General features: G+C 36.3%; 1 protein-coding gene across 8 annotated transcripts in view; it reads left to right on the top strand.

The window, feature by feature from the left end:
• Positions 1 to 13,875, top strand: part of LOC137249979 (uncharacterized) — a 371,421-nt gene that overhangs the window by 139,784 nt on the left and 217,762 nt on the right. For 2 of the 8 annotated variants that reach the window (XM_067782088.1, XM_067782095.1), the window contains exon 1: positions 6,297 to 6,519. The exons of the other annotated variants lie outside the window; for them this stretch is intronic. In XM_067782088.1, the coding sequence (XP_067638189.1) occupies positions 6,333 to 6,519 (187 nt within the window). In that variant the 5' untranslated portion in view covers positions 6,297 to 6,332. Of the gene's footprint in view, positions 1 to 6,296; positions 6,520 to 13,875 lie in introns of those variants that run through there. 8 annotated transcript variants of the gene reach the window in all.

Raw genomic sequence — 13,875 nt, 5'->3', positions numbered from 1 at the left:
CAACAAAAAAATACGGAATCCAAACATTATACCCGAGTCTAACTTCGCGAATCACCTGGTCGAGAATGAATGTTCCCCAGCAAACATCAATAAAACAGTTAGGGTTCTTCACATACAAGAAAAGCGCCGACGTCTCAACGTACTCGAAAACATGGAAATCTACAAACAGAAAACATTCGACGGTAGAATAGTAAACGAACAGATAAACACAATTTCTGACACAATATTCGAGCCTTTAAAACTTGTTTACAGGAAACAACTTAATCACATAGGTACAACAGACAAACACACAACAACAAATAAACACAAAACAATTAACACACCAAAACAAAAAACCGACAAAGAAGGTCAAACGACTAAAATCACAAATTTCTACCTACCCCAGTCAGCCACACAAATCGATTAGTAAACCACCTACGGTTCTGAACGAACACACAGCACACACTCATATACCTACGAACTATAAATACAGGACAAATGACAACAACAGATCAGAACGAAAATCGACACTGATGATGGCACAACGCCGAAACCGGTTTGTCTCAAAACCAAATTTGACAAGGGATGACGGAAAATCGTTCCAATATACATCAATTAATATTATGTTGGAAAATGGGCGTATTTACCAAAAAAAAATTTCTTTTACATGTAGTAAATAAAAGTCTAAAAAAATGGAAAATCCGAAACTTGAAATTTTAAATAGAAGGTTTGTGAAATGAATTGCAAATTTAAAGAATGGACGCTTGAAAATATGTGAATTTGTTAAATAGATTGATGAATTTTTAATTTAGAATTTTGAAAACATGAAAAAATTGAAGAAATTGGAGAAAATTTTGGACTTTATAAAATGCTTTGAATATTTAAAAATTGTTGGAAACTGAAATAGTTAAATTTAGAAGGCACCACTTTATCGTTTTAGTAAAAAAATCCAAAATGTATATATATATTGTAACGCACCGCATAAAAGAAATTTTCTGTTTTCTATACATGCATATATGTGTTATAAAAAAACCGTAGGCAAAAATTTGTTAAATACATATATATATTATACTTATTGTACTGCTTCGCTGCGTCTAAAATGATGGCTGCCGCTGATGACGCCAATGCTACTGCTGCCGGTGTTGTTGCTGCTGCTGATGTTGCTGCTGGCGGTGGCGATGGTGTTTAAAAATGGCGATGTTTTACTGTTGGCTAGTGGCGTGGGTTTTAAATTCCGTTAGTTAATAGCGTTATATTGTATGAAAATTTTTCCATTTTTAATTTATATTGTCTCCGTTATGTTTATTGTAGTTTTTAGTTAGTTTTATTAAATTAAAGATTTTGTATTATTTCTGTTGGATTTGTTCGTAGTATTAGTTTCGTTGTTAAAAATTTTCTTTTATAAAGTCTTTAGTTTCGTATCACCTCAGATTAATTTATTCGTATTTTTGTTTTAGGTAGTTTTATTATTTAGCCAATGTCCTTTCGCTCTATTATCTCTGCTTCTTTTAAATGTTAGCATTATTTGTCGTATTAGTTTTATTTTACAATAATTTTCTTTTTGTATTAAAAATGTGAACTTTTTGTATTAAAAAAATGGTTATTTCACTGTCACTGCCACTTTTCCTACACCACTCTACTCACCACTCGCCTAAATTGAAAAAAATTACCGGGCTCCAGCCTCACGGTCGCCAAATAAAACTCGCCAGAGGATGGTTAAACTCCATTTTGATGAGCTTTGAGAAGATGAGCGTATCCAAGATCCGGAAAGTTTGTTCAAAGTGAAAATATTTTATCGAATATTGGACTCATTATAAACCAACTGCAATCGCGTGTCATTCCAATGAATGCAATTGTTTCAAATTCCAGTGTTTCGCAGCCTTCCACTTTAAAAGTTTTAAATGACACTGACCTATTAAAAAATCTCTAGAATATGTTGAGATATATAAAAAAAAGACATATCTGAATCATTTGCCAGAGAAATTCTCAGTTTTCGACCCACTTTCAGACATGAAATAGAAAAATCGTCGTGTATTAGAGATCTTGCTGATTTATTAATAATAAAAAATTATTTTATTTCTTGCAGGATTCTTGATGTATGCACTGCATTACTGTTATTTCTTAAAATTGCTGTGATTACAGCAATTGCTGAACAATCATTTTCACCCCCAGCGAATTAGGGTGTCACAATATACACGCGGTAGGTATGCCTGTCGTAAGAGGTGACTAAAATCCCAAATTCACGGGGCTGTGTAGCGCAACCCTTTCAGGTTGCCAGCGCAACATATGTATAGCTTCTCCAAACCCAATTGTCAATTTCACCTATCCGCGGCAAATCCTGTTTCACTAACAGAAGAGCCTCTGGCGACCCCAAGCTCTACATGGACTTGGGGGTGGGGAGGGAGGGATGGACTGTAGGTTTAATGTGTGTGTTACAGGAGCGTACCGGATCTGTATCCGGAAAAGGACCATCACATCGATAACACTCCCCAAAGCCTTCGGGGTTAAGGTTTCTCTTATCGCTACAACAACAACAATTATTTTCAAAACAAAAATTGGTAAAAGTCTAGTTGACGAGTCGACTGCTATTACGCTACCAAAAATATCGAGAGAGGTGTCAAAAGACGCGTATTAATCTCGAGAACAATAATCCGAAGGCAGAAAAAAATTGTATATTTGTCCGGAGATATTTGCATTTGAAGTTGGCTATTTTCATGTGGTTGTTGTAATTGTACCCACAAAAAAAATTGTGCATCACCGTGGCGGTAGCCACGGTTATATGTACATCACACCCGGACTTGCATGGCGTAGCCCAGGGTTATTTTTTTAAGCGCGGCCGAAGGCCGCCAATGCAGAAAGGTTTTCTGCGCAAAAATACTATGGATCCTACCCCCGGTTTCGGAAGTACCCGCGGGTCGGTTTTTCGTTAATACCTTTTGAGCGAGCTAAAATTTTTATTTTCCGCCTTCGGATTATTAATACTGATGTCAAGACGCGTCGTTTGACACCTCTTTCGATATTTTTGGTAGCGTATTAGCAGTCGACCCCTCAACTATTACCCAAAAATTGATAAAAGCCTACTTAAGAAACTCCATGAGGCAAGACGGGTTATGTAACTTAACTAATTCTGTCTATATTTCTCAGCTGATGAGTTTCTCTGTATCTGAGCGGTTTTAGATCTCGGCGCTTAAGAAGCCACTGCCTCTCAAAGATTCGGTAACAATAAAAATTATAAATACAACATATATAAGAATTAGGATACAAAAAAAATATATATATAGTGTTAAATATTCGCCAAGTAATGTCGTTTTATTTTAGATCATGTTCAAACAGTGTTGCCGTGTGCATTTACGTTATTCATGTCATATTCACAATTTCTAGTGCTACCATATTGTTTACACTACGGCTTAATCTACTACAGCTCAGCCAACCTGACAAAGTGATCGGCCTCGACCACAGGCTGTTTATGTTTGTGTCTATCTTTTACAAACTAATTTTACATAAGTGTTATAATGGTTCAGTGTCGCTTTCTTTGGTTTTCCATCTTTTCATATTACGGGCCTCTACTTATTACACTATCGTAGGGTATTTGCGTTATTTGCCCATTTTCTATATCTTTAACTACGTATCGATCGTTGGGAAGCTTCAAGAAGCAGAAGATCTTAATATAACTTTTCACAGTGAAATATGCAAATGTAATATCCTATATAGTAATAAGTGCTCCAACAATCGTTATGAGTGTTCTTTTCATAATAATACAGTATGTGACTCTAACTGCTTTGAAATTGAAAAAGTTAATAGTTTCAAATACCTAGGAGTCACAATTGACTGTAATCTAAACTGGAATGAGCAAATCGCAACTCTAAGAAAATACTTACTTTCAACCAATCGCATACTTTACCGTCTCAGAAGATACGTTCCAAATCATACACTGAAAACATTTTATTATGGTATATTTCATTGAAAATTAGAATATAGAATAAGTTGCTGGGGTGGTGCTCACTCCAATAAAATAAATCAATTACCTGTACTGCAAAAATATGCGGTAAGAAAAATTTTTAATTGTCTACGTCGGACTTACTCCTTTGACTTATTTAGAAGATCAAATATATTCCCAGTTCGGCTTTTGTTCTATTACAAAGTTTTAAAAATTTTTTACATGAGAGGTGGCTATTTGCAAAATCCAACACGAGGTATGTGCAGCTTGCGTAGTAACCATAGCACACTTGTTTCTTTGCCAGTTTTTCGAACAACATTGTTTAGAAATTATAACACTGTCTTAACCTGCAAACTTTTTATTTCCCTTCCAGAAAACATACGAGACATTAATCCAGATCTGTGTTTAAAAAAAAAAATTTGGCTTCTAGAGTTTGATACCAACCAGATAGAAATTTTGATGCACTACGTTGTATAATATAGACTTTACTTATATATAAGCATTGTATAGTTTTGAATTTTCTTTTTTCTGTTTTCATATGAGGAATTCTGTAAACTTAGCTTTTATCTTCTTTCTTCAAATTTTCTCATGACTAAATTTAGTCAATTTATTTTTGAAATATTTTATTCTCATTTTAAATAAAGTTTTTATATATATCTTGTATTTTTTTTTGTTCACCCCACTACTACTATTTATATAATTGAATTTTTTAAAACATGATGTGACATACAACACTATTTTTATTATATAAAATAAAGATGTCACTAACTATTCTCTAAGTAATGATATTGTAGACATGTAAAATTAAGCTATCGATATATGTACATACACTTATGAGAATAATGAAATAAATAATAATAATCTAATAAAATAAAAATTCAATAATTGGCGAGCCGATTGCATGCTACGCGTCCCTGATATGGTCGCTAAGCCTAACGACTACTCACTGGAAGAAGCTACAGGCCTGCCAAAATACCGCTCTCAGAACCGCCACGGGCTGTCTTCTTATGCCCCCAGAACAATGATGAGGACAGGATACTCCCCATCAGGGAGAGAAATGAAATGCTAACCAAACAGTTTCTGTTGAATACCCAGAAACCTGTGCATCCTAACAGACATTTGATTGATGAGCCTACACCGCCCAGGGGCTTAAGGAGTTATCTCCGTAAGCATTACGACGAAATACGGGACCTGAGAACACAGCCGTATGAAGATAAATAGCACAAGCAGGTCCTCAGTGAAATGGAGGGTAATAATCCGTTCGGTTTATTATAGCATTTTTATTTTTTCATATATAATATTTGCACTGTATATGTTGACAAATCCATTTTCACAACTTTTGCCACAAATGGCCACAAATGTTACCTTTTTGCATATAACATTTCTGTCGCACTTCCTATGTAAAAAAGGCCAAATATAAAACTTCACCGAAATCGGAAGATATTTACATAGCTTATATGAGGGGGCTTATATGATAAGCGTATCACAAAGCAACAGAGCTTCCACAACCAAATATCGTTCACATATGTAGCAGGCGAGGCTCTGGTGACCCCAAGTTTCTATTAGAACTAGGAGTGGAGGTGGGATGGCCTAGTAGGTTTTATGTGGTCATATTAATCGTTCCCGAGATGGTCGGGCTGGTACCTGAATGGTGATTGTTACCGGAACGTTCCGGATCTATATCCACCATCAACATCGATAAGATTAAGAACAAAGCAAAAATAGCATAGAGCTTTCTTTACAGTTTGCGATGTCACGAGGTCAGTTTTAGAGATATAAAAAAATGTTTGGTATAAGTATAAAACTGGACCTACTCTTCCTATTGAGCTATTTTACGCAAAAAGGGATCTTCGACCCTCGAACCCTTTTTGAACCCAACTCCGTAATTGTGACTCAAATATAATTTTTCTTATTTATTAAGGCAAAGTTTAACCCACACCAACCTGTAGTGTTGCTATAATACTTTATATCGAAATCGAACTCCGAGAACTTTGATTTCAAATCACAATAGCTCAAAACTAATTATAATTGGAATATTCTTTGACTATCGAAAGTGTAAACTAGATGCTACTTGTTCTAGACCAAACGTAAAACCCAAAAGTGTTTACTGGTAACATATACTGATTTCTTATACATGAGTCATCCTTCCGATGGATAACGAGTGGATGGGTATTTGTTTTCCACTTTCCCAATGGCCGGATAATGATAGATCCACATACAATAAATTTCTGTATTTCTATATTGGTATTTTGGAATTTGAATATATTACGGGATTTTTGGATCTAATGTTTTCTAATATTAGTATGTGTGTGTGCTTACAAAAAACTGTACAGGTAAATGTCTATAAAAGAATCATTCGCATTTAACGATTCAGTTTGTTATGTTTACTGCAACAGATTAGTTGATGTTTTGAGACATGTCTTATATTGGAGCTAATACTTCCGACGCTGAGTGTGAGAGAGGCGATCAATCAAAAAGTCGTCGCTCGGAGTTTGTTTCCAAATTAGCAACGAATAAGTTGTCCTTGAAATCTAAGTGGGCTTGTAAAAAAGATGATGAGTCTGGATCGGAGTATTCTTACTCAGAAAATTTTTTGACACGAGGTTTGTAATTTATTTAAAATCAACGGATCAAATACAATTTAAAACAGCTCTGAGACGTGTGTTAATATATTAAAAAAGTATATTCTGAAAATAAAATATAATAAAATGTTTAAATTATTTTGTGAGTAATGTATTGCGTACTTTAAATAAGAATTTTCCGTGTTCGAGATTTTGCGATACACGAAAACAGCCGGTTTCCTTCACATAAATTAATCAAAATGTAGCAGAGAACTCGTCTTTAAACACAGAGATAATCAAACGTTCCATGATCCAGATTCCGCTAGAAATTTAGCATGCAAACGCAACAACAATGTGATCCATATGGATAAATTTGTTATTGCATTTGCATGTACAATTTTTATCGGGATCTGGATCACTCCCCATTGGAAAGCGGGGAATGTTGATGAATTCCGATTTTTAAATTTTAAAAATAGCTATAGTCAACATCTTACCTGAAATAAAAATAAGAAGGTAGAAAACAATTTCAGTTATTTAAAGTCCTTCTGGACAACAATCTTCGCAGTAAAGAGGATACTTAACGTATATAAATATATATTATACATTTATTTTGGATTTAAAAAGTGGTTCTGGATTAATAAAATCAGTTTGTAGTGAATACAAATTAAAGTTCAAAATTTGACTAAAGTTGGTGCATGGTGCTGCCAGGTGTTCAGAAAACAAGCGAGCGCATGTGTTTACAAAACAAGCAAGCAGCAGTAAATATTGCAGCGCTGCAAGCAAAACTGCTGCGTATATAATTTCGTCTATAAGCAGTCATTGGGCTCTGAACCACGTTATAAAATTCGGGTCTCTAGCCCACGGGGAAGTTATATAAAAAGCCAAAATGCCAAACCTCGCATTAGTTTACTGTGCGTTACTAAGCGAATTCAAGTTTCTAGCTCAGTGAAAAGTTACTTAAAAAATGATTGCAAATCTCCACAGGCTAATAATGGATTTTCTAAATACATCCATCCTTGTCCAATCTAGAAAATTTTTTATTCGAAATGTTACAATTTAATAGGGCTATATTTAGGTCAAATCAAAATTTCTAGACTCTAAAGTTTTTTTTTTTAAATCATAATACACCCAGCGAGAGCTTTTTTTTCTCATTTTGCATTGTCATCGGTGTTTGATTTACGTTCCAATTTTCCAGACACAAGCTGGGAAGCTACTCAAAAATAGATTGTAAGTTTACCCAACTTCGTACCGAAATTTACGGTCAAACATAAAACGGACCTCATACCAAGTAAGTAAAAAATATCTTTATGCCCAAGAAAAAGGTGCAGAAGTGCTGCGCCGAGACTTTAAAAGCACTGGTTTTCGTTACAAAATCCACGAATATCCCTGATTGCAATTCAGCACGCATCATTCATTACCTGTTGAAATGAAATACTGCATGTTGCATAGAATCAGTGTTGGGTAACAAAAACTCCAAAAAATCACAAAAAGGCGCAAACAAAATGCCAAGTTAAAGTTGAACTGGCCTTGCATGACGTGATCAGGGCATGAGCACAAAACGTGGTCGGTCGTTTTGTCCTCCAACTAGTACTTCCTACACCTGCTATCATTGGCAAAGCCTAATTTGAGATCATTTGCCGCCAGAAGGTAGTGTTCAATCGGTATACCCGTCAGGAACCTAAAGATCTCTATTTTCACTGAGACGGATAACTTTGTTGGTCTAATGCTACGTTTCCACTAAACCCAAACTCCGTGTTTGCGAATTTTTTGTGAATGTTATTTTTTGGCAGAAATACAATTTTTGCTTTCGGATTATTGATACCGCAGTAATCCCCCATCTTTCCATACCTCTCTGCGCTTGCTTCAAAGCCTCTCCTGCTTGGTCGATCATGTCCAGCTTTGGCCTTTATCCAATATCGAGGGATGCGCCCTATTAAGAAAACTTATCCGCTTTTTCATATCCATCAATTCCCATATGCAAAGGACTCAAAATAAATGTATATTTCTTCCTATCCCGAGTGAGCAGTGATTGCATACACTCTAACACACTTTAATATGTTGTGCTTTGCGAGATTATTGCCTGAATTGCTACTTGGCTGTCAATGTAAAAATGAACGCTTCTTCTTGGTCACGCCTACTACTTCAGCCTGAAAACCCCTACAGTGATCGGATAGGCTTTACAATCGCTGTAAATATCCAGTTGGAGAAGGAGGACGATATACCACACCTTCAGCCCAGCATTCTATCTCATACATAAAGTCCCGTCGATGCCTAGAACTTATACCTCCTAACAATCCGTATTTTCCGCGTTGGTACCCAACCCGACTTAGATGCCTAGGAAAGTATATCCTGAAGCATCCATTCCATCAAAGAGCTAATTGTTCGCAGGCAATTGCCTTTGGTGTACGTAGATTTTATTGTGGAGAACAGATACATATCCATCAGTCTATCAAAAGCTTTGACCAGAATGATGTTAAGCTAGTGTCTCTATAATCTTCCTCCCCCGTCGAAGTTTATTTTAAGCCATTCCACGATCACTGTACTCGAAATTCATAGCATGGCATACCATCTGGGTCAGGAGATTCAAGCTTACAAAAGTCCTTCACCGCCCATTCGATCCGATTGGGAATGTCCTACGATAAGTGTTCCAAGGGATTCTTCACTCCCACGCCCATTCCCTATTCTCCTTCTTTATAAGTCCATGAAATATATTTCCCCAGCTACGACGATGACCGCACAGTAATATTTTAATAAGGCTCTATTCGCCCTACGGATATCCTCAACAGATCTCTATACTCGTCCCTGAACGCTTCGCTTTCCTTGGCCTTTGTAAGCTTTAACCTCTAAACATTTATTTTACCTGCCTTCTAAGAAGTCTTCCCACAAATGGGACAAGATCTCTTGTACTCAGTCATAATGATTTTTTTAAAGATGTTATTGGAATCCTCCAAATCCTCTATAGTGACTACCTCTTTGCTTAATTCCAGTTTTGTTTCTAAATGTTCCGGGAACTTTGCCCGGTCCGTTGACGTACAGTTTCTTAAGGTTCCTCCTTTCCATACCCGCTTTAGGGGGTGATGAACTATGGTCTGACAAGGATGGGCTGTTCACGACCCTCAATTCATACCTTGTTATATCACGTTCAGGACTCAAGAAGAACATTGCTGAATGTTGGACCAACATATCTAGGTACACTACCCCTGCTGGCTATTTGCAAATTCCTTTGCAATATGTAACAAAATTACGACAAGCCTTAATATTTGTATCGCATTCTCCCCACGCATTATGGTGCGCATTTGCATCCGCGCCTATGACCACTACCCTCTTTAACTCCCTCGATGGTGGATCCGCAGAGCGGGATTTCGGGATAAATAAATATTGTGTAGGAGGTTCCAATGTAAGTCCCACAGCACCTTATTCTGGTCGTAATTTGAGGAAAAAAATATATGGCATGAAAAATTTTGCTTTCCTATTTAGGAAACCGCTTGAACGAAATTTTTCAAAATCTGTGGTTTTAATTTGAAAAATGTAACAATTCAAATAAATATTTTTATTAAGTTTTAATATCGAAATAACTAGAAAAAGGTGGAAAATTAGCTGCTCGTATACGTACATATGTGTAGACGCAATTATTTATTCGTTTATGTAGATACATAATGACTGAATTATTGATGTGAATGTTTGTAGTTTACAGTCTCTCGCGCATACATAGGCGTATAAGTAAATGCATCTGTGTGTGACATCTTTCGGCTGCCTTATATATGTGTATACATGATTTGATTATTGACGTAAATACTGCTTATCGTGGCCTTGGCATCGCCTTAGTGACGTATAACTTAGTGATGTTAATATCCGTGACAATATATTGGCCTTGATAACGTTGTTCGAAGAAGAGCCTAAAGGCACTGCTTTACTTTTTGGTAAATTTAAATCTCTAATCAAAATATTAAAATCTTAAGTAGTGATGAAATGATGTTTTGGTTATTCTGGTATCGGTAAAAACTCCTTATCGGCATTGCTTTTATAAGAACTAAGTGTTTATCCACTTCTCTGCGATAATTTTTTCTTTTTTATTCTGGTGTCGGTAAAAACTCCGGTAATAATCTAGTTGAGGAGTCGACTGCTAATACGCTACCAAAAATATCGAGAGAGGTGTCAAACGACTCGTCTTGACATCAGTATTAATAATCCGAAGGCGGAAAATAAAAATATTAACTCGTTCAAAAAATATTAAAGAAAAACCGAAAAAAGACCCGCGGGTTCTTCCGAAACCGGGGGTAGGATCCATAGGTTTTTTGCGCAGAACACCTTTCTGAGTTGGCGGCCTTTGGCCACGCTTATAAAAAATAACCCTGGGCTACGCCATGCCAAGTCCGGGTGTGTGGTATAACCGTGGCTACCGCCACGGTGATGTACAATTTTTTTGTGGGTACGAACACAACAACAACCACTGAAAATCGCCAACTTCAACTGCAAATATCTCCGTATATAGATAAAATTTTTCTTTTCCGCCATCGGATTATTGTTCTCCAGATTAATACGCGTCTTTTGACACCTCTCTCAATATTTTTGGTAGCGTATTAGCAGTCGACCCCTCAACTAGACAATTACCAAAACTCCTTATCGGCATTGCTTTAATAAGAACTAAGAGATGATCCACTTCTCTGCGATAATTTTTTCGGTGGCTCTGGTACTGGTCGTGTCAGATCGTGTGCGACTGGAGCAGAAGAAGATTCAAGATCAGGATATTCGTTAGGTTTTGCATGTTTACCTCTACGTCTTTTACTCGGATGCACAATGCAAAAGTAGCAGTCTTGGTAATTCTATACGACAGCATGACACTGCTAATACACGACCAAATATCGAAAGAGGTGTCAAAAGACGCGCATTAATCTCGACAACAATAATCCGAAACCGGAAAATAAAAATTGTATCTCTGTACGGAGATATTTGCAGTTGAAGTTGGCGATTTGGTAGTAGTGCAGTTTAGGGGCCCCACCCTAAAGTTGGGCTAAGATTTTCGAGTGAGGTATCAAAAGACGCGTATTAATCTCGAGAACAATAATCCGAAGGCGGAAAAGAAAAATTTTATCTCTGTCCGGAGATATTTGCAGTTGAAGTTGGCGATTTTCATGTGGTTGTTGTTGTGTTGTACCCACAAAAAAAATTGTGCATCACCGTGGTGAATACGCGTCATTTGATACCTCAACCAAAAAAAAAGGCTAAATTTTAGGGTGGGGCCCCTAAACTGCACAATTACCGGCGATTTTCATGTGGTTGTTGTAATTGTACCCACAAAAAAATTGTGAAGGCAGGACATCACCGTGGCGGTAGCAACGGTTATACCACACACCCGGACTTGGCATGGCGTAGCCCAGGATTATTTTTTATAAGCGCGGCCGAAGGCCGCCAACGCAGAAAGGTGTTCTACGCAAAAATACTATGGAACCCACCTCCGGTTTCGGAGGTACCCGCGGATCTTTTTTCGGTTTTTCTCTAATATCTTTTGAACGAGTTAATATTTTTATTTTCCGCCTACGGATTATTAATGCTGATGTCAAGACGCGTCGTTTGACAACTCTGGTAAAATGCAACCGCGCACTTCTTTTATGTATACATTAGGGCGGGTCGATTTAAAAATCGTTCATTGCTCTGTGAAAATCGTATTATAGGGATCAAAATAAGAAACTTTGCCGAAGGAACCATACCTCTAAAACGAATTCTGATGTCCCCCCCTTTGGGTCGAACTTTTGGGTAGGGGCAATTTAAATTCTACCTGCTGTGTCTTGTGGTGGCTTAAAAAAAAACAACACAAGCAATTTTACGATCTGCAATTGTGTCACAGTGATACCTTCATTTTTTAAAACGGTTGAATAAAAAACCCACACAACTATGTTTACGACATGCAAATGCATCACAGTGATCCCTTGGTTTTAAAAGGGGGTTGTAAAAATGCTAATTTCTAATAATTTTTTTTAATTTCTTTTCTATTACTAAGTTAAATTCATTTTTTCATTTACATATGTTCTGACTAAATAAATTTCTAAAGCGAAAAATAAACTCCAAAAAGAAAAAAAAAAATAGGCATTTCAAAGTGGGATTTTTCAAAATTTGCCCCTACGATCCAAAGGGGGCGACATCAGAATTCGTTTTAGAGGTATGGTTCCTTCGGCAAAGTTTCTTATTTTGATCCCTAGAATATGACTTTCGCAGAGCAATGGGCGATTTTTTTGCCTCCCCACAAATCGACCCGGCCTAGTATACATACTATAGTATAGAGAAATATTAGTTTCTTTATTCACGCAAATGTTAAATAACATGACAGTATTCATAGTATAAAATGTAAAAGTTGTATTGCCCCTCTTCATTTAATTACATTTTAAATTAAATTCACTCCGATAATTCTTCCCGACACAATACCTCTTTAGTACTTTGGCATATGATCCTCTGTGGGTGCCCCATGGAGTACTACAGTGAAAGTACTTTGGAAAGTACTCTCACGTATGTACTCTATGGAGTACTCACAAACAAAGCGAGAGTGGGATCACCTACTCCTCTCCTAGGACATCGCAATGTTAATTGGAGCAGATTTTTTGTATGAATACCGATTAGTTTTGGAACACTCCTATACTCCTTAAGGAGTATTCCTTACACTATTTATGGAGTACTCGCGTTTTTTGAAGGGTATTGCTATTCAAACATATCAGTGATTGGCGATTTTCCTTCAGCATAAAATTCTAATACTAATAGTGATAGCGGCGATGCAATCACCGATAGTGAAATATCGTTCATCACTACTAGCTATCCAAATATATCAATGATTGGCGATATTTCTTCATAAAGCGTTATTTCTTCACTCGGTTGTGTTTACTTTTAGCTAGTTTGCTCTCTCAGGCGACGTTATTTTGAACTGATATTTTTATAAACGACGTTTTGATCTAGTTGGCTCTGAAAATTTGGTTGTAATAATTTATTAAAAATCCGTTTAAATACCGAGTGAAAGATGAGAGCAAATTATAGTAAAAAAAGAAGTGAAATGTGGCAATGTTATGAGCCCATAAATGAAACGCATGCAAAGCCCGGTGATAATTGTAAAAGTCCCTGTTCATATAAATATTTCATGAAGTGTATAAAAGAGATTAAATGACAAAATTTTTTTATTTTTAATTACAAATGATGCCAAATAGACCTGGGTCTTTAGACTTGGTATAAGATTGGTTGCCTGTGTAATTCCTAAGTTAATACTTCTAGGCAGTATCCATTAGCAGTTTTATAAAATTTTTGTTTTTGAAGGAAAAATAAAAGAATTATAGAAAGATATATCACACCTCTTATTGTAAACAGATGTAACTCAAAATTTAAGTTTTTTGGGAGAATGCAATTCAATGCAATTCTAAT

The sequence above is a fragment of the Eurosta solidaginis genome, chromosome 4, assembly GCF_040869045.1.
Source record: "Eurosta solidaginis isolate ZX-2024a chromosome 4, ASM4086904v1, whole genome shotgun sequence".
NCBI lineage: Eukaryota > Metazoa > Arthropoda > Insecta > Diptera > Tephritidae > Eurosta > Eurosta solidaginis.
This window is presented reverse-complemented; position numbering and strand designations above follow the sequence as displayed.